The 21683-nt window shown below is 28.7% G+C and overlaps 4 protein-coding genes across 4 annotated transcripts in view; all 4 read right to left on the bottom strand.

The window, feature by feature from the left end:
* Window positions 1–1469: 1469 nt before the first annotated feature.
* Window positions 1470–1877, bottom strand: LOC112595537 (protein GVQW3-like). Its single transcript, XM_025340782.1, has one exon. The coding sequence runs from the start codon at window positions 1875–1877 to the stop codon at window positions 1470–1472; it is 408 nt and encodes a 135-aa protein (XP_025196567.1).
* Window positions 1878–7857: 5980 nt separating this feature from the next.
* Window positions 7858–8649, bottom strand: LOC112595536 (piggyBac transposable element-derived protein 3-like). Its single transcript, XM_025340781.1, has one exon. The coding sequence runs from the start codon at window positions 8647–8649 to the stop codon at window positions 7858–7860; it is 792 nt and encodes a 263-aa protein (XP_025196566.1).
* Window positions 8650–9156: 507 nt separating this feature from the next.
* On the bottom strand, window positions 9157–11694 carry LOC112595535 (zinc finger MYM-type protein 1-like). Its single transcript, XM_025340780.1, has one exon. The coding sequence runs from the start codon at window positions 11692–11694 to the stop codon at window positions 9157–9159; it is 2538 nt and encodes an 845-aa protein (XP_025196565.1).
* A 6081-nt stretch (window positions 11695–17775) lies between these two features.
* LOC112595511 overlaps window positions 17776–21683 on the bottom strand; it is a 12806-nt gene continuing 8898 nt past the window's right edge. Inside the window, exons 2-6 of the mRNA XM_025340762.1 lie at window positions 19846–19942; window positions 19653–19765; window positions 18726–18882; window positions 18281–18652; window positions 17776–17951 (exon numbers count right to left, since the gene is read on the bottom strand). Coding sequence (XP_025196547.1) covers window positions 17884–17951; window positions 18281–18652; window positions 18726–18882; window positions 19653–19765; window positions 19846–19942 — 807 coding nt within the window. The 3' untranslated portion in view covers window positions 17776–17883. The remainder of the gene's footprint in view (window positions 17952–18280; window positions 18653–18725; window positions 18883–19652; window positions 19766–19845; window positions 19943–21683) is intronic.

Genomic DNA, 21683 nt, shown 5'->3' with positions numbered 1-21683 from the left:
TACGTAATATTTTTTGTATCTAGATAAAGATAAATTTATAACGTTATTATCTAGATAATAACATAGATAAACTAATTTGTTTGCATATTATAAATAATTAAGAATGGATATTATTATTACTTATAAAAATTTGATAATCTTTTGAAATACTTTTTTATATCTAAAATTAATGATATTTAAGCTGTAAACTTTATAAAAATACTAGCTGAATTACCCGGCGTTGTCTGGAAAAACTCCTTTTAGGTGTAAAACGCTGTGGAAGCGTTGTCGATAAGAAGAATGTCTTTTTAAATGTAAATTATATAATATTTAAATTTGTAGCCACATGTGTAATTATATGGGTAATGTTGTTGAGTGCTATATATTTATTATGCTTAGTCAATTGTTTTTGCATTTTATCGATTATTATTATAAAATAGGAGTATTGGTGTAGGTACGCGCGATGCATGAGATTATTTTTATCGATAAACTTCTCGGAACAATTATATAGCCAAGATTCAGTGCCTTTTTTTCATAAGCTGAAACAAACGTGGATAAACTTTTTTGGTTATCTTTCCACCACTTTAAAGGATTTTCGTGCTTTGGAATTAGTCCTTCTTGGAGATATTTATCAATTTCAACGATGGCTGCAGAAATTGGGTTTGTGGTTCTTAATTGGCTTCTCACTTCTTTATCAAAATTATTTCAAATGGAATTTACTCCAAAAATAGTATGTGGATTTTGTATGGCTAGCTGTGTGTTATTTTCAATGTCTATTGATGTAATTTGTTCGATTAATTTTTTTTCCTTCAACAAATGAATTTTCATTTAAGAATTCATATTTTTTAAATCTTGGGTCGAATATCGTGGCTTTTGCAAAAATTTGTGCTCTTTCAAGTGAATCAAATCTTCGTTCTACTTGCTGTTTTATAAGGGCGTACCCAAAAAAACCGAACTATTTTTGTACAAAGTTATTTATTTATTTTTTTACAAAAAACATTTAATCGCCTTCAAAGTACTCTTCGTTGGAGTTAATGCACTTGTCTAAACTTTTGTTCCAATTTTCGAAGTACTTTTTAAACTCATCTGTTGTGATGCCTGCCAACGCCTCCGTCGTTTTTTTTTTAACTTCATCAATGTCCGCGAAACGCTTTCCTTTCATCTCCCTTTTCATTCTGGGGAATAAAAAGGAGTCGCAGGGAGCTAGGTCGGGTGAATTAGGGTGGATGGGATACAGTGGTCATATCATTTTTGGTCAAAAACCGCCGTACAGAAAGGGCCGTGTGAGCAGGAGCATTGTCATGATGAAAAAAACCAGTCTCCTGACTGCCACAATTCAGGTCTTTTCCGCCTCAAACTGTTACGTAAACTTTTTAAACCTCTAGGTAAAATGTCTGGTTAACTGTCTGCCTAGGTGGAACAAACTCCGAATGGACGACTCCTCTCACATCAAAAAAACAAATGAGCATTGTCTTAATGTTTAATCTCACTTAACGAGCTTTTTTAGGGCGAGGCGATGCTGGAGTCTTCCATTGGCTCGATTGTTGCTTTGTTTCAGGATCATATCCATAGCACCATGATTCGTCACCTGTAATGACCTTGGAAAAAAAATTTGGATCGTTTTGGAATTCTTCTTTTAAAGAAGAGCATGATTCTACGCGGCCTTGTTTTTGCTGCTTAGTCAATAGTCGAGGAACAAATTTTGCAGCTACCCGTCTCATCCCCAAATCTTCACTTAAAATTCTCTGTACCGAACTCCATGTCACACCAGATCTCTTCGCTACTTCTTCGATGGTTTGCCGTCGATCTTCCAGGATAATTTTGCGAATTTTTTCTACGTTTACGGTGGTTCGCGCCATCGAAGGACGTCCAGAGCGAGCTTGATTGTCTATCGACATTTCACCGCTTTTGAACGGGAAAACCACTCAAATACTTGAGTTTTCCTTAAAGCATCACCTTTGTGAGCTATTTTCAACATTTCAAGGGGTTTCTGTGCCCGTTTTCCCGAGCAGGAAACAAAACTTGACGGCCACGCGCTGTTCACGCAAATCATATAATTGATTATTCAAGTAAGTACAATGTTTAAGAAGTATTCGACTAAATACGATGGACTTTGAAATTGAAATTGATTTTTCAGTACTAATTTCTATAGTTATTTCTTTAAAGTATTTTAAAATTTTACGAGTCTTGGAAATTATTTACCAGTCATTAATAGTCAAGTAATGAAGTAATCATCATAATTGCAATCTATCCATACTGATGAAAGAGGAATTTTAAGGTCTTGAATACGCTGAAACATCTCATGTGTTGAGTTTCAACCTGTAACAACATCCTGTATAAGCATTAAAGGTGGTGTTAAGCCCAATTGCTCTTGCATGGTTTTGAGTTTGTCTGCTGCTTGTGGACTTCTCTTAAAATGTCTCACAATTCTCCCGACTTTTTCTCTGTTTTCAGAAATTTATTTAAGAGCTGTTTGCACCACTAAATTCAGGCTACGAGCGAATTAACCTACATGTCTCCACCTACACAAACTGATAGCATTAACAATATTGTAAGCATTATCAGTTGTACATGCCTATCGGGTCATACCGATTCATAATTTTTCCACTCGAGGTCAGTGGCCACTTAAACTCATTTGTATATTGCGAACTTAGCGTTCGATAATTCGTGTTTATTATTATTATTTACATAATTTTTTATATACATTGCGGTACTTGAGGTCGTCGTACTCAAGACCATATTTATATTATTATATTATATTTCACATGTTTATGTTTCGTTTTGGACGTTCGAATCTTAGTGCCTAATCAATTTGTCGTAATATATATATACTCAGGCGTTTCAGCACTGCAGTGATTATAAAATTTATTTAACTATAATTTTTCCATTTTGTGTGGGTAACCCTTCCTCCTCCAGTCCAACTCATAACGCAAGTCGTTCTCGCTAACCGCGATCTCACAAGTAGGAGCGGAACGGTGAACAATGTTCTAAACACGATTTGTCTCTTGAACTTTTGCAAAATAAAATTAATTACGAGTACATTTTTTTTTTTGGAAAATGCGTGAAGTTGTTCAGCTTTTTATTAGGAATTTATGTGATTGCGTGTAAGACACGCAATATCTTTGACACTTCATCGCCACCGAGTTTTGATGTGTATGGGTGGAACTCACGGCGGCCGACGCGACGACAATCACGCACAGCTTTCATGCTGGGACCCTGGTACCGTCGGCCTTACATTTCATCAGCGTTGCCGTTTTGTTCAACTTTTCGTCAATCACATGCTAAAAATATATTAAATTAATTTTTGCCTATATATTGCATTGAAAACATAATTTTGTATACAAAATATAATAATATACCTAACAGCGTTGTGTACCCACGAATAATGATTTTTAACTACAACAAAATATTGAATATTGTAATTCATAGTTAAGACTTACTAATATTATGTAATTCAAATTTGAACTTAAGATTTATACACAAAAAGTATGCTTTTATACTTTTTAGATTTTTTTGGTATGACTTATTTGTGAGGATGAGAAACTTGGTTTTAAATTTTTTAATATAAGTCATTAGAATTGCATGTAATATAAATTTTTAGTAATAAACAAATTTGTAAGTTTTTGTGATTTTGTTGAATTTTATCAAAATTTATTAAACTTTTAACCTAATGTCCTGACCGACTAAAAACAAGAAGTTGCTGTTCTATTTTTATCGAGTCTGACGACAGTAATAAATCCATGCTAATAAAATAGATAAATGGTCCAAAAAAATGGAAAATTAAAATAAATACAGATAAATCTGTGCAAGTTACTTTCACTTTAAAACAATCTCCCCATTAGTGCCCTCAATTAATTATGAACAACGTCCTCACCATCTCTGTCCGAACCGAAATTAAGTACTTAGGCATAACACTTGATAAAAAAACTAACCTGGGGCCCCCACCTAAAATAAAAAATAAAATCTGCGAACAATAGACTTCATCTCCTCCGACCTCTCCACAACTCCAAAATTCCACTCTAAGACAAACTTATTATATATGAGTATCCAATCTGGTCTTATGGTATTTGGGGTCCGGCCAAGCCGGATAATAAAGTAATTATATTCCTTAAATGTCTTCATTACCTACGTCCTACACATTCAAACTATATCAAAAATATTATTTTTATATTTAGTATAACTTGTGTACATAATACTAAGTAATGTGTTTATTTTTAAATAGGTACAATACATTTTAAAATATCTTATTTCTAAGAATTTTCTGATTGTAATATTTATAATAAAAATAGAACACTAAGTTATTTTGGCGTTATTTTATTTAGCAGTGCAGATGTATTATTTGGATTTGCAGTTTGAATTATTTTAAACACTTTACTATAATGTATAATACGTACTTGTCTTGTCTTTATATTATATTATCTTTTGGATTTTTCATCTGAGTGAAGTGTAGTGTTCAGATTATTAATACTAATATTGTTCACCATAATAATTCTTTATTTTGTAAAGTAATTAATTATTATAATGGGAAAAAAGATATGTGCTGTAAATGGTATGTATATAAAATGATTTTAATACTTGAAAAATTGAGGCTTTAAAAAATTAATTCAGGTTGTCCAAGTTATGGAGGTAGTAATGAAGATACTGCATTTTATTCATTTCCATCTGACTTGAAATTGAAAAAAAAAATGGATTGATGTTACTGGTGTCAGTAAAGGTAAATACTAATAAATTTAAATACTTAAAAATCTAAAGAGAAAAAAAAAGCTTAGAATTTATTACATTAATTTTATTATTGTTGAGTCACAATATTTACTATAATGTTATTTTATTTTAAATAAACAATGTTTGAAGGCTTTTACTGGAATACTTAATAAATATATTCTAAGTACTTCTAAAGTATTGTCATGGAATACAGCCAGAGCAATACTGTTTGCTATAGACAAAAATCTATTAAAAGGGAAAAACGAAGAAATTAATTATAAAATAACTTCGTATTTTATTGAGCTTACCAATGCATGGTTTGATGTTCACAATTCTATAAACATGTATGGATCACATTCTGAGTTGCATGCTAATGGAATAAATTTAATTGAAAAAAAATAGAATATTTGATAAAATGTCATCTATTATCAAAGGGTTATGAGTGAAGAAACATATTAGTAGGTATATTACCTTTTCAACATGGAATTTTATTGAGCAATTCATCGCTCAAACAGCTATTACCTTATTTAAAAGTATGTATATATTATAACATTATAACTAAGTAGTTTTATATATTAAAAAACCATAAATATTCTTACTAACAATTTTTAAAATTGTAGGACTCTTTTAGTGAAGTTTATTATGTACTTGGAAGGCGACTCAATCAAGACTTCTTGGAAAATTTATTTTCATATCTTAGGTCAATGGGTAATACATCCGATAATCCTGCACCTTTAGACTTCATGCGTCGGTTAAAAAAATATATCTTTGGTAAACATTCTGCTGCCATATTGAGTGACCATAAAAACACTAAAGATGACACAGATGTCAACAATTTATCAGTGGATATACTAAACAAAAAGAAGCCTATAAAAAAGACGAAAGACGAAGAGGAAATTGTACTTACTCAAGATATTTTTGAGGCCATACTTTATGGCAAAGAACTAATATATGAGGAAGAACATATTGATCTAAATAAAACAGAAATTTTCAATTCATTTACTTCAATGGATGGATTACAATATATAACTGGTTTTGTTGCTCATCATTTCAAAAATAAATACCTAACCTAACGTCTCCTTTAGGCAGTTCTCAAAAAGTATTGGTACTTATTCTTTTGGTCGTGTAGTCATCGAGGCCGTCCATTTAATCGTAGGAGCCTCGTGGCTAAACAATACATAATCGTAAATATCAATAATCAATAATTATACATATAGCTGTAAAATTAAAAAAAAAAAAACTCATCGATAATTAAATAATATTGTTGTTGTATTATAAATGTAATGGAATTCAATAAATAAACGTATTCGCCAAGGCCTATGAATATTATTAGTTTACTTCGTTTGAATATTATGATTTGAAAATGGTTTTGTTCATCAGAAATTTATATATATTATATAAATATTTATTTATATTATTTAATTTATAAAGTGTATTGTGCACGCATATTATTATTCTTCCAATTTTAACTGTTAATCGTAGATGATATTTGCGTAGTGGTTTTTATAAAAATAAAATCCTTATTTTACTGCGTAGTTTCTCAATTCATCGAAACTGGCGTCTGTCTATGATCATAATAATACTATAGTAATATATACCTATTATAATTTATAGCATATCATCATAGCTTAAATTTAATTGCGTATATTTATTAGATAAAATTTGGACTTAACAAATTATTTATATACATTTTACTATAATTTATTACATTTAATTAGACAACATTTAGATTTAAGAAAATAGATTATATATATAATATTATAGCCCTATTATATTTAACTAGAGAAAGTTAATTTTAAACTTAAGAATTACCACAGAACTATCGAAATGCAGTAGCACAGTGGGCTAGACCGACGTTGAACGTGGTATTGCACAGTATTTAACAGTAATGAAGAGCAATGTAGTGTAAGTATTGATCGACGTGATTCGTGTAAGTGCGACGAAGCTGTCGGTTTCTGGTAGCCGAGTCAAAAGAGTCAAAGAACCAAATCCGCCCTCCGCGTTCACATGAACTGAACAACCACCATTACTTCATGCAATCCTGGTACTCTCGCCGTGGTTTATAAAAATATTAACCCTTTCAGTCACGTTATATTTTATATTACAAAGACTATTATGATACCTCATTATAATAACAATAGATAATTTATAATTTGTATTATATTAAGAATTCACTCGCGCAACAAGTGCAGTTTGATCTCTGCCGCACCGCGGATTTTGTACAAGAAAACCGCGTTTAGACTATCAGGGTCCCATAATGTGAATAATGATGTTTCTTACTCAATAATCTATATAACTAATATATAACGCCGTATGCGTATTTTTTGTGTGAAATAAATTCGATAATTATCGGTTCAATTTTGATCGGATCTTTTTTTACGTGTCCTCGTGATCACGCGAATTTCATACACGTAAATTTAGTCCAATAAGGTTAGTAAATAATTAGTTATTAATAGTTAAAATAAACGTGTAAATTATATATCTACACCTATACCGTGCAGTGTTCATGAATTTAACCCTTAATTGCATGATTTTTTTTTTCTTGCTGAAAATAAATGTTTTTGATTAATTTGAGTATGGGGAGTTTGTTAAAAATAATTTAAAAATTCCAACTTAAAATCCAAACTTGAAAAGCACAGCTTTTAAGTCCGTTGCACAAATGCAACTATATGCGCACCAACTTTAATTTATTATTATTTCTATTTCCATATGTATATTATTTTTTTAATTTTCATTTTAACAACTTTTATTATTCTTATTCTAACTACAAAAAACTAGTCCAAGGTAGTTCTTTAAATTAATATCTTTTTATTGAGAAAATAAAAAATAAAAACATAAAATCATAATATTATATAACAATGTTATACAATGTGTTAAGTCTTCTAACATTCAATAAAATAATAACAATGACAACCAGTTTTTATAAGTGAAAATATCATTACAAAATAATCAAATAAGTAACATTTAAATAAAATAATATAATAACAACTTATTTTTTTAAATGAAAATATAATTAATACCAATTGGTAAACAAATAATTTAATATTTAAATAAAATAATAATAATGACAACCAGTCTTTATAAATATGATAAAAAAATAATAATACCATAGGTAACAACCAATCTTTGGTATTCTAAATATGAAAATTGAAATAACTATAGATATCAGAGTTAGAACTATTTCATATGATATTTGTTGAAACAGTTACTACTTCTAGTAAAACACAAAGCCTTACTGCATTTAGCACAGCTTATGTATGTAATACCTTTACAACCTAAGTATTTGCATTTTTGTCTGCTTTGAGACCACTCAGGCATATGCTGAAAACCATCAAACCTTACATCTATTGGTGTAGTGTTAACATTACGTTGCCTTTTTTTATCTGTTATATTGCCTAATTTGTCTTCTTTAAGTGGTCTACCTCTTTTAGGTGACACTAATTCTCCCATTTGACATAATGAAACAGCCAATTCTTCATGGAAATCTGCCAAACTAGATTGATATTTTTGTCCTTTACTTTCATAAATACGTTTTTGTAATATCCAAGAATTTGTAACGGTTATATCAATTAAATGATAGAACAACCTCATATACCACTTTCTGGATTTTATTGAAATTTTATACCTTCCAATATTGGCATCCAGCAAGTCAACTCCACCCATATGCTTGTTGTAAATACTAACAATATAAGGAAAAGGAACCATTATTGTTTTTTTTTCTTTTTTAGAAAACCTTTTCACATGTTCAACTGGGTTCATACCTACAAATGTTGAAAGTAAGATTACCAACTTATTATCTTTCCATAAGACTGCTGTAATTTTTTCTTCGTTTACAGTAGCTGTACACTCATACATGGTACCCCTATCCTTAGATTTCATAACAGTATCTGAAGGAAATGGTACATTTTTAAGTCTATTTCTCCTAACAGTTCCTAGACTTTCAATGCTTCTACTTTTTAAATAAATCATTAACTGTATTGAAGTATAATAATTGTCATAATACAATTTAAAATTGTTATTTGATGGTATTATACGAGCAAGACGTACAACAACATTTGCACTTGCACCAATATCTGGTTCACAAGGTAAACGTAGATCTGAATTATTCTCTTGCCCACTATAAATTTCCACATAATCAGGCCCGGCGCAAGGCTAAATGACGCCCCAGGCCAAAATGCCAATTGGCGCCTTTTACATACAACCCATAATATTATAATACTCGGAAAAAATGTTATTCATGGATAAAAATACGGAAAAATGATGTATAATTCTTAACTTGTAGTTTGTACATTATTTGTTATCGTCTTAATTAAAAAAAAAATAACGTATAAAGAAATATAATGTAATAGGTATAGTATTCACATATAAATATAAAATACCTACATACTACAAAAAAAAAAAAAAATAAATAATAATACAGAAATTAATAATAAATGGAAATAGAGAGTACAATAAAACATAACATAAATAAAATATTTATTTAAATTTGTTATCGATCAACACTTTTCTTGATTTTCTCTCGGCAAAACTCCGTATAATTGTAGAAAAATCAATTTCCGCAGCTATTTCGTTTTCTATAGATAAAACCGATAGTGAGACTAAACGTTCATTAGCCATAGTAGATCGCAAGTATGTTTTTATGAGTTTTAATTTTGAGAAACTCCGCTCACCACTAGCTACTGTCACTGGTAACGTCAATAATAATCTTAAAGCAATCCAAAGATTTGGAAATATGTCTTGGAGTTCATAGTCAAAAATGTATTGAAGAATATTAAGAGGTGAACTTACGTCCAAACAAGAAATTAACAATTGCTTGATGTTCACAATTTCTGTGCATAATTCGACACCATCAATATCAGAGTCAGATCCATCTTTAAGGTGATTGTGTAGATCCATACAATGTTTCAATAAATCGTTTTCATTTTCAGGTGCATTTTTTAAATCGTACAAAAAATTCCATAAATCAACATGGATCTTTAAAATTTCAAAACGATCTGTCAATGATGTAGTAACAACGTCTATTAATGTGTAAAAAAATTCATGTTTAAATTTTTCGAGTACAGTTCTATGATCAGTATCATCTGAACGCTCATAGTCAAAGTGTTTTTTTTTTATACGCTTCCGAACTACTTTTATTTCAGAATCCACCCCTAATTCATCTGCTATTGCTTTTGCTTTAACCAAAATCTGATCAAATTGGTCTCTATAGTTCTTAATAAATTCTAAAGCACTTTTTAACATATTAAAACCATTTATTAAGTCTATTGCTTTTGCTTGCATACTTTTACTAACTAAATTTACTTGAAAAAGAATATCGTACCAAACAACTAATGATATTAGAAACTTAAAATCTGTAAGTTGATCAGCAAGCGAAACAGCTTCATGGCGCGTTCCAGCATCTATGTTTTCAACTTCGGATAGTTTAATAAGCGCATTGTAAATTTGTTCAGTTTGAAAACGAACAACTTTTACGCTGTTGATTCTACTTTCCCATCTTGTGTCACTCAGAGGTTTCACGGTCAGCCCTTTTATATTGTCAGTTAAAATTTTCCATCGATTTACCGATGATGAAAACAATACATAAATTCTTTGGAGTACGCCGAAAACTGTAATTGAATTTATAGAACAAGATGCAGCATCTGATACAACTAAATTTAAAGAATGGCAATTGCATGGAACAAAGGTGGCACGAGGATTCATTGATAAAACTCTCGCTTGAACTCCTTTTTTTTGCCCTTTCATGTTAGCACCATTATCATATCCCTGCCCACGACAATCTTGAAAAGGAATATTCTTTTCTGCAAGAGTATTTAGAAGAAGGTCTGTTAAACTCAAACCTGTAGAGCTTTCTACCGTTTTAAACCCAATGAAATGTTCTTTAACTTCAATTTTTTTTTTTATATTAACAAATCTTAGTGTAAAGGATAGTTGTTCTTGATGACTCACATCTGGTGTACAGTCAAGAATTACAGAATAATATTTTGCTGCACGTAATCTATCTATTATTGTTTCTAAAACTTTATTGGCCATGAGATTAATTAATTCGTTTTGAATAGAATGACTGCAATAATGTACGGTTTTTTCACGAGACAGTGTTTTAAGTAATAATTCTTTAGTTACATCGTCATATTTACCCAAAAGTTCAACTAAACTTAAAAAATTTCCATTACTTTGAGTATAAAATTTATCTGAACTTCCTCGAAACGCTAGATTATTCTTTGATAAATATAAAGTTACTGATAACAAACGGTCCAAAACTTTTACCCAATAATCAGTTTCCATGTTCGTAATTCGCTGGTGCTCTGCATCTATTGTTTTATTTAGTTTTAACCGTTTTTCTATTTCTATCCATGTACCATAAGCCTTAAAATGATTAGGCGCTTTTTCGTGTACAGTAAGTGCAGCAGATACGTTATGCCAATCAGAAAACCCACAAATTGCCAAATTTGACTTCGGAGTTCTATCAAATAATTTACAACAGAAACAAAATATTTTCCCCGTTGATTTTGAGTAAATTAACCAACGCCTAAGTAATTTTTCTCCATTAGAAAGATGTCGATAAAAATGAATCTCAGAAAAATGTCTTTTTTCATGATCTAGTTGAATACTCGAAAATTCTGTAAATATTTCGGGACCGGTTACTACTATATAGTCAATTTGTTTTGATGTTAAAAATGAGGGCCAAGTAGCAGGATCAGAGTTAATACTTGGTTCAGATGATTCAGTGTTACTAACCAATTCATTACTTTGAAATTCAATAGAAATATCCATATTTTCTAAATGCTTAATTGTATGTTGTTCAGAACTTGTAGTAGCTAATAAAGATGACGTGATATTTTGTTCTGGACTTGTAGAAGGTAACAATTCTTCTGAAGAATAGCTTTCATCGTTAATTGATTCTTTATTTTTTTGCAAGAACTTAGATAAAGCATTAGCACCTTTTTTAAATTCTAATTCCCTCTTAATCTTTTTTTTTAGGTTTTCTGCTCCAGATAATTTCTTTTTCGGTGCCATTCTAACTAAAGCGTTTCCTAAATTAATTGTAATAATTTGTATAATATTATTAATTAATTCTTATCAAGTATAAATTATACTAATATACTAATATAAGGTATATTAAACATAAAATAAATATAGTATTCCAACAGATGCAGCAGCAAACGTGTTAATAAATAATAAATTAAAATATATTATATTATTTACTTTCTATTTTCTGTTAAAGTTATAACTTACCTAATAACTAGTGAAATTTAATCGTCAACTAGGCGATGGCGTAAGTACTCGTTTCAAAGAGCAAAAACAAAATGACAATAAAAGTATGATCACTGACCCGTATAGTACGATCGTCAATCAGTAAAATAATAATATAGGTATAATACTATAATAAAATTAACGTGTATTTTTAAACACACAGAATAAGCTGATAAGTGATGGACGGACGAGACGTAGTCATGAGTCACAATGGCTTGACGCGATCCCGATTAAACGATAACAAATATTCGGGAATTTTTATATTTGTAGAACAATACATAAGATAAACATTTTACGTTAGTACGCTAAACAGAATAACCATAATAATAATTATCTATATTTCAATACAAAGTTTTAGGAATTTTATATTTAATAAAAAAAATTACTAACAAAAGTGTGCAAAATTGTAAAAAGCAATTTCGGCGCTCCCCTGAAAATGGCGCCCTAGGCGACCGCCTGAGTCGCCTTACCCTCGCGCCGGGCCTGCACATAATATGCAAAACCAGAAACACCTGCCATAACAAACAACTTATAACCCCATTTATGTGGTTTCATGGGGATATATTGTTTTAAATAATGTTTAGTTTTAGTAGAACATAATTGCTCATCTATTGACAGACATTCTTCTAGAGGAACTGATTGAAATTTTTTATTTAATGTTTCTAGAAGTGGCCTTATACGATAAAGTCTATCATGTCCAGGTCTATTGAATGGAATTAGTTGAGAATTGTCATTAAAATGTAAAAATTGTTTGATTTTTTCAAACACATTTACTGGCATGGTATTTTTTATAACAGTATTACCTATATTTGATGACCAATAGCTACGAATAGACGGATTTTTATGAACAGACATCATAATGGAGATTCCTAAAAATCTTTTAAAGTCAGTTCTATTAATTTTAAATGGTTTTTGAATATTTTTTTGAATACTATATTTTAGAGTTTCTTCACAAATATGGTCAATAAGATCATTATCAAAAAAATAACTAAATATTTGGTAGGGAGAATCCAAGTTTAAAATATCAGTTGTAAGTTCTTCACTACCTAGAAACTGTGAGCTTGTGTTATGTTCAAAGGGTATATTTGTCCAATTAACTGATGTAACTGGAGTAAATGGTTTTTGATGGCAATTAGTATTTTCAGATATAGAAACAGTGGGTTGAGTGGTATTTTCAGAAAAATTATTACTATAAGTAGAGGGCAGCAATACATCATCAGTTACATCATGAGGTACAGATATAACAATAGGATTATTATGATTTAAAGATTCAACAAATACCAAATTTTCATCTATGACAGGTAGTTCTACTTCATTAGAATTTAAATAACCATCCATATCTTCTACAGTTACAAACTCATTTAGTTCATCAAAGTCATTTTCATCAAATTCATCATCAGAATCCACTGGTATTTCAAACAGCGCATAAAGCATTTCTTGTTCAGTAAGACCTTTATGATTCGACATTGTAATATAAAAATATAAAAACTAAAACACGTACAATATTATTTATAAAACTAGTGTCTAGCACAGAACATAATAATGTGTCTAGAAAGTAAAAAATATAGGTAATATAAAACGTTTTGTAATTATAAGCATGTTTTGTAATTATTTTGTAATCAACAAACAAGTGGATAGCGTGTGTAGACAGATAAGAAGTTTGTACGCATATAGTTGCATTCGTGCAACCGGAGCTTATCATGGATTATCATTGTACCATTTATCGAAAAAACCTAAACGACAGTTGTACAACATAGTTTAGATGTACGATAAGCGATACACATTTTTTGATTATTGATATCACATATATTTTCAATATTATGATTCTCCAAAGTTATCATATATCCATTTGGTCAACGTACAATCACTCATTAGTTTCAGGGAATTATTAAAGTATAAATAAACACTTAACAGTAAACAAATATGATATCAAAATAATCAGAATTATTTGACGAATACAATGGTGTAATCAAACTATACATACCAGTAGTTCTAAGAACAGAAAAAAATAAAAATAATAATGTTGCATGAATGCAACTATATGCAATTAAGGGTTAAGGTACACTGAATTTCTCAGCCGGATTAAATTGGAATAAATCAATTTTTTTTATAAGCTAGTGGTATATAAATTTCAAAATTTTTATCATAGCGGTATGCGCATGCACAATAAAAATATATTTATTTTTAATAGCAACACATTTTTTGAACACCATATTCGGATGGGCGTAATTTTTTTAAGTAATTTTGATGGGTCAACTATGTCTAAATTAAAAATTGACTGACTAAAAGCCATTCCCTTTTTAATAAATAAATACATTTTTACGATTCATTTAATTGCATAAAATCATTTATAATTATTTATTATTGGTTAATTTTTAAATGCGTTAACACAATTTTTTTTTTTTATACGTGTTATAAATAAGATATACATTATATGGGTAGTTATACATGTCGTACATTCTTTTATTAATTATTAATTATAACAGTTATTTTATAACTAAATAAAATTGCTCAGTTTCCTCAATTATTTCCTACGCATAATTTAAATCGTTGTAGACATCCTCTATTGAATGCTGATATTATTTGACTTTCAGTTATGTTATTACACGCACTTAATTTGTAATCTCTGGTGAATATTGTAGCCCCGGGCATAGTATGTTTTCGCCAAAAGACGTTTCCACCAAAAAATAATTTGGAAACTAATAGTCTTAATTTTTAAGCGATATATGTTGTAGTACGTATAAAATATCGAAATATGTAATATGCAATTGTATGGTATTATTTAAAAAACTCTAATTTAATTTTGCCTATATTCAACTAATGTATTTTTATCATCTATACTTGTATTATAATTTATATTTTTAAGACAGTATAATTATTATTTGTATTATAATTTGAAATATCGAAATACTTAAATACAATAGATATGTGATAAGCAGGGCTGTGAATTTATAGGAAAGTGCATTTTTTTTGGTGATTATAAAACATAGTTTTGTAAGTACATAATTTGAATTATGTAATTACGAATCCATCTATGAAACTTTTATTTTGCATATTTTTGCATTTTTTGACGTTTTTAATTTTTTAGGTCATTTTTTCGCATTTTTAGGTCATATTTTGCTTTTTTTAGTTCATTTTCTTGTATTTTTAACCAAATTCTGTCAATTAACTTGTTTGAATACTTTTTTTATTTTACACAGGCTGTATATATTATGTCAATTTTTTTAACTTTTTTATTAAATAAACACTTTTTTGTACTAATATTTAATATCCTGTACCTAATATTAATATAAATATAAAAATTAAATTAAAAACCATTTTAAATTAATTTTATACTATAATTTTTGGCATTTTATATTCCTATTTTTGCTTTTTAAGTGCATATTTTATTGCAATTTTTTGGCATTTTTTAAGGTTTTTTAGTGCATTAAATTCACAGCCCTAGTGATAAGACATTGTAAATATTTAAAAACTAATTTAACTGTGCCTATATTCAAATCATGAATTATTATTATCTACTTGTATTAAAATCTACAATAATAAGAATATTTTCATATGATAACAATATGAAATATTTGTACATGGTTCCCAAATAATAATTGGCGGGAACGTCTTTTCATAAAAATACATTTTGCCGAAAACGGGAATCGTACTCTTTTCGTTTTTGGCGGAAATGGGTTATGTAGAAAACGGGTTATATTATTTTGGCGGAAACGGGAAATTCCTGTAGCTCTAATACGTTAAGCATTATATTGTGTAAATTATAAGAAAAATAATTAAGGATTTGATGGCTAAGTTAAGTTGGATGAGTATCGAGCTCAATTGTAAAAGATAGTGATGTGTAATACGTATTTATTGATGTAAAATGTTTTTAAGTGTTCGTCTTTTTGATTTTTTTTCAGTTTTTCTTTCTAAGTGGTTAGTAAAGAAACATGACATAAAACTTTTAACCAAGGAATATAATATACTGAAAAAAAGATAAATATCATATTTTTGTGTTGATCTAGTACTATTTAGAAAGTATCTATATTTTATGTATTTATACCGTAGAGACGTAAATTGTTAGGTAATTGTAAAATTTTGATACACATACAGCTGGCTAGAAATATATATTTGCATATGGGAAATGTTATATATAAATACTGTATAAAACGTTAATTTTGGCATAGAGAAAAAACATTTACAATAATATGATATGAAACACCCGGGGGACAAATAGTTTTTATTTTAACACATAGGTTATAAAAAAATAAATACGATTCGAATTTCGAAATGTATAATATATTATATATAAGCTATCGTTAACCACTTTTCACACAAAATTTCGTCCTGCTGCTCAGTGGTGCCAACTATTTTTTTACAAAATTAGCCGGAAATTTTCACTGAAATAACATTTTGATAAAATACTCAGAAATGTCTCACAGTGACAGTGGACAGCGACCAACTACAACGGAAAATCCAGAGGACCGCAGAGACGACGTCTTATCCGGCACCATTTACCAGACCGTGAGTTATGATGCTGACGACGAGAAATCATCTGGTTCGTCGTTACCTACGCGAGCCACACTGCTGCATCCATCTCCGCGGAAAAAGGACGCCGCGAAAAAGAAAAAACTCGCAAAACCCACCAAACTAATTGCAGTCAATGATGTTAATGAAGAGCTTATCGACGATGAGTTTGTTCCGAATATGTCGGCTCCGCCCGCGCCCGGTAACAAAAAACCTGTACTAAAATAACAATGAAAATGCGTTTTATAATATACACGAGATAATATAGGTAGTTAATTTTTAAAGATATTTGTTTCAACAGCATGAATACAACACTAGAAATTAAAATTCTAAACATTGGTACTACAGTAGTAGCTTAGAGCTAGGACTGTTTTTGATATCACTATCAACTTCACATACATATAGTTATAGAAGGTTGAGATATTCATTTTATATCAGTAAGTTTAAAATTAGTAAGGTTAATGATCAATTTTAAGATTAATGTAAACACACTATAAACAAACATTTGATAATAACAATTTGTTCATGTAAATCATTATTTAAAAAAAAATTTTTAGTAAATAAAAAACAATTAAAATACATTCTTTTTATAGCAAAAATGTATATTATATAATATAATAAATTGACAAATTGACATAAATATAATTATTTTTAATTATTTAAAAATTGTTTACATTAAGTTATCAAATGTTATAACTCAGAACAGGTTCAGTGAATGCAATATTTACAAATAATAACTGAAAAAAAAAAAATAAAATAAATATTATGATTCACTTTATAAGAATGAAAAATTGATCCCTTTGTCAGTCGCAGAAATTGTGTAAGTTGTAACTCATTTATTAATTTTTATTTTAGGTCGGTACACTTTATTGATATAACGTTTATGGTTGGTTTAAATCAACAGAAATAAATTTTAATTTAAAACATATTATACACAGCCACATTAATCTCAAATCTTAAAATGTTTTTAAACATGTTTTCCTACCTTGTTGAGTGTAACTTTAAGAATAATTATACAAATATGATACTTTATTTGTATTTTATAATAATATTTTTACAGTAATTTCCATTTTTTATAAATGTAAATCAGATTAAAAAAAAATCTGACAAAATTACTGTAAAGTTGTTAATTTTCAAACAAAATAAAAACATTTTTCTAGAAGTCACAGTCGAACAATTACAATAAATTACACATAATTTAACTTAATTGCTCAGTTGCAGATTTTAAATAGACATTGGTTATATATTATGATCATAAATAAATCAATTATCATAATTGTATTAATTTATTAATAGTATTTATATAATATTAAATATTTTATACAAGCTGTCAAAACCACACAATACAATTGAACTACCAACAAAAAGTAAGATTTTTCTAGGCTTCATGTTGACAAATAGAAAATGGGTAAAACAGTATTGAGCATTTGCACTGTTGTCTGTTTATAACGGAATAAGCTTGTATTCACTTAATTTGTTAGAGTATTCATTTAGTTCAGGCTTTTCCCAATCTGAAAAATATATAAAATATACATTAAGCAAAAATTTGTATATGAGAACTTGAAATAGAAATTGTTAGTATAATTATATATTTAATAAATATTTTATTATTTAAAAACAAAAATTACTATTTAAGAAAATCAAGTAAGAAAATAAAACTATAATAATTTTAACTATTATAATTGAATTATTCAATATGATTATTGTTGACTAATTTGATTATATTTGCATGTCAAATAAAACAATCAAAAATCTAAACAGAATGAACAGTCATTTTTATAGTTTTACCAACTAAAGTTAATAGAAAAATCTATTAAAGTAAGTATGTGTTCAAACATACCAAAAACCTTTGGTTGATCATAATATGTATCTGAGCGAACAATCCTGGTTGATTGAAGATATTCACCTTCACAATTTATGGATTGAAATGTCTTCATGGGTGTAAATTTATGATCGTTATCATTTAGGCCTTTATTCACTAAACGATATTTATTTAATCTTGGATCTTGTGGTGCTGATTGGTCGATTTTTTTTTGCTTCTGGGCAATTTTATTTGTTTCTTTGAGATGCCAGCGTTTTGTCAAGTTAGTTACTATTAAATATTTTCTATCTTTAAATAAGGGGTGATTAATGGTAGATGTGTAGGTATAACACGATGAGTATGTGTACTTATCAAACCAATTTGTTGCATAAGCAATGTAATGAATACAATCTAAAAATAACAATCAATAATATGCAATTTTTTTTTCTGTTATCTATGTATGATATATTAATATTGTACTTACAATTTGAAATCATTAAAATAACAAATGCTATTTTTTCAAATGTAGTGTTTAGTACTATAATTACGTCAGTATAACTCAATATTAAAACTATTATGAAAACATCAATGTATGATCCAATAATTATATTTTTTAACCATTTAAAACTTGCCCATTTACACTAAAAATAAATACAAATGGATAATTATATTTTTTTACAATTTACACAAAATATAGTATCATGTTTACTATTAATGTAAAATTTACATGAAATAATCATAATTATTTAATAATCTATTTATTTATTTAACGGAAACTTAAACTATTTTTATTCAAATATCAAGATATTAAAACCCTTTAAAAATATTTATTATAAATTATTATAGTTGCCAAACTCTCCAACATGAGAATGATTCAGATTTTCCAGTCAATTTGTCTTCTACAAATTATCTCTGTTCCATGGTTCATAAAGAATAACAATTTCTAGAAAGACTCACATAACTAACTAAATCTCACTATGTCTCCTTTTATTCTAAGTAATCCATCACAACAATCCACTAATAAAATGCCTATATTCTTTCACAATCCCTGATAATCTCCAGGACGTCTTGAACAAACCTGGCCTAGAGATGATCTTTTAATTTAATCTGTCAAATGGCACTTCTAATTGCTCTCCCAATTTGTTAATCTCGTTATATAAATATATTAACCTTAACCAAAATGACTTATTGCATTTAATGTGTATAGATTTTAATCATATTTAATACAAAAAAAAAAAATTATTAAGTTAAAATAAAATATTTTTGAGAAAAAAACAGAATGACTCGACTACATAATTATAATTAAATTTCTACTAACAAATTTAAATATATTTCATATTTATTACCTAGGATAATATAACATAATAACACATTATTAAAGAGTTAAAAGTTCAAATTTTATATAACTTACTCTATGCACAAAATATTTTAAGTAAAAATGTAAGAATAGTAAGGGTAGACTAAGTTTGAAGATTTCACAAATTCTTATTAACACATTGTAATTTAACAAATTACAATAGAATCCTGCAACTATAAAATATAGTATGATTATAAAATTGATAAGAATTATTTAAAACAAATTTATTTATTATAAAAAAAATTACCATTTAATAGAAAATTTAGTTTGGGAACCAATAAATGTAAAAACTTAACGTCTATTAAAACTATAATAATTATTGCTAATGCTCTCCAAAAATATTTCTGAAAAAAAATATAAACAAATAAATCAGTATTCACCTGCAATAATAATCATACAGATTAAGATAGTAGAATAATTTGTATACAATAAATATTCAGGATATCGTTACACTAACGGCAATACTCGTATCTGCAAATTTGTCGAAAATTGGGTTTTGGTATCATATTATTTGTAATCTCTTTGCGCTCATTTTATATTTTTCATATGTTTATTTTGATATAATTGACTATTTCCCTCCAATTTACAAAATAATAATATAGCGTATCTCATTAGTGTATGTAATAACACGTATCTGCAGAATTTTACATTACGTTTTACGAAGATTTCGTTTCAACGTCTAAAATTAATTATTTATTATCAGGTAATTATATTATTACGCGTTTAATAATTTACTTGTGTATTTGTTTGATATTTAGAACAATAGTTTTGCTATTAAGAAGTTAATTTATGCTTGGATTGTGATTTTTTAATTTAGGTTCAGATACGCAGTGGCGTACATACGGGAGGGGGGGTTATATTGAAATTAATTAAAAATTGTAAATTTTTAAATTAATAAATTGGTTATTATGGGGGGTTAAAACATTGTTATGAGTCGTGAGTGTGCATGCAGGAACAAAGATATTATTACAATATCACCAACATTATGTATATTAAACTGAATTATAAATACATAATACAATATAATATAATACAATTTTTAATTTACTTATTTTTTTTTTATTTTATTTATCTATATTCTATCATATACATATTTATAATAATTTTTTCGGTATAGTAACATTGCGTTTATTTTATTATAAATAACTAATAATTTAAAATGTATAATATTTCGTATAATATAATCTGATTATAATCTGCGTGTTTAGCCACGAGGCTCCTACGAATCTGTGGTCGGCCTCGATGACTACACCGCCTAATCGCGACTCCTCTCTCTGGGGTCGATTTTCATATGCTTTTTAAAATCGATTTTGACAGTAAACAGTGTAGGTCAACGCTTCTTTATCACGGTCTTTACGGAATTATAACCGCCGTAAAGATTACGTATAGATATTGCCCTATCTCGGGATATAGGTCATTGGCCACTAATTTCGAATGCGTATTTCTTGGGTGTGTCGGAACACCGGCATGAAGAATAGTCACTCCTCCGTGCGACGCCTTCGTGGTAACAAGTTGTCGGCTTGCCTCAGACCGTCTTGTGAACTTCGTCAAAGTGTCCAAGTGTGCGCCCGTCTTAGACTTTACCTTCGCATAGGTCGGTCTTCTTGTGTTTTGAAATCAAACGGTTACACTTCTCGCGTTCGAACCGTATATATATATCGTTGTTGCGACATCCGCACTCCGCTAAACTTAAATATATATATATACACTGTCTTGCGGTCTTAGTTTAGTGAGGCTTGTCGTTCCGATTGTTGCTAAATTAATATAACATTACAACGCGACTTCCGTTAGTACCGATCGGTCGACGTGTAAATTGCAAGTGTGGTCTATCAGATCTTATTATCATTGTTTTGTGCCTGTTGTTATACCGTCGTGCTCAAGACGAAACAGCTGACCAGTGACTGTCTTGTCATATCATGGTCACCTGCCAACGACAACATCGGCATAGGAACGGAGTCACGTAAATACTGTCATTATTTTCATATCTTATATTTTATATATAAAAATTGTACCACGATTGTTTAGATCGTGTTTGTGAATATTATTATTATTATTTCTTATTATTCTTATTATTATTATTCCTCA

The sequence above is a fragment of the Melanaphis sacchari genome, unplaced genomic scaffold (assembly GCF_002803265.2).
Source record: "Melanaphis sacchari strain LSU unplaced genomic scaffold, SCAv2.0 Contig27_pilon_pilon, whole genome shotgun sequence".
Lineage (NCBI taxonomy): Eukaryota > Metazoa > Arthropoda > Insecta > Hemiptera > Aphididae > Melanaphis > Melanaphis sacchari.
This window is presented reverse-complemented; position numbering and strand designations above follow the sequence as displayed.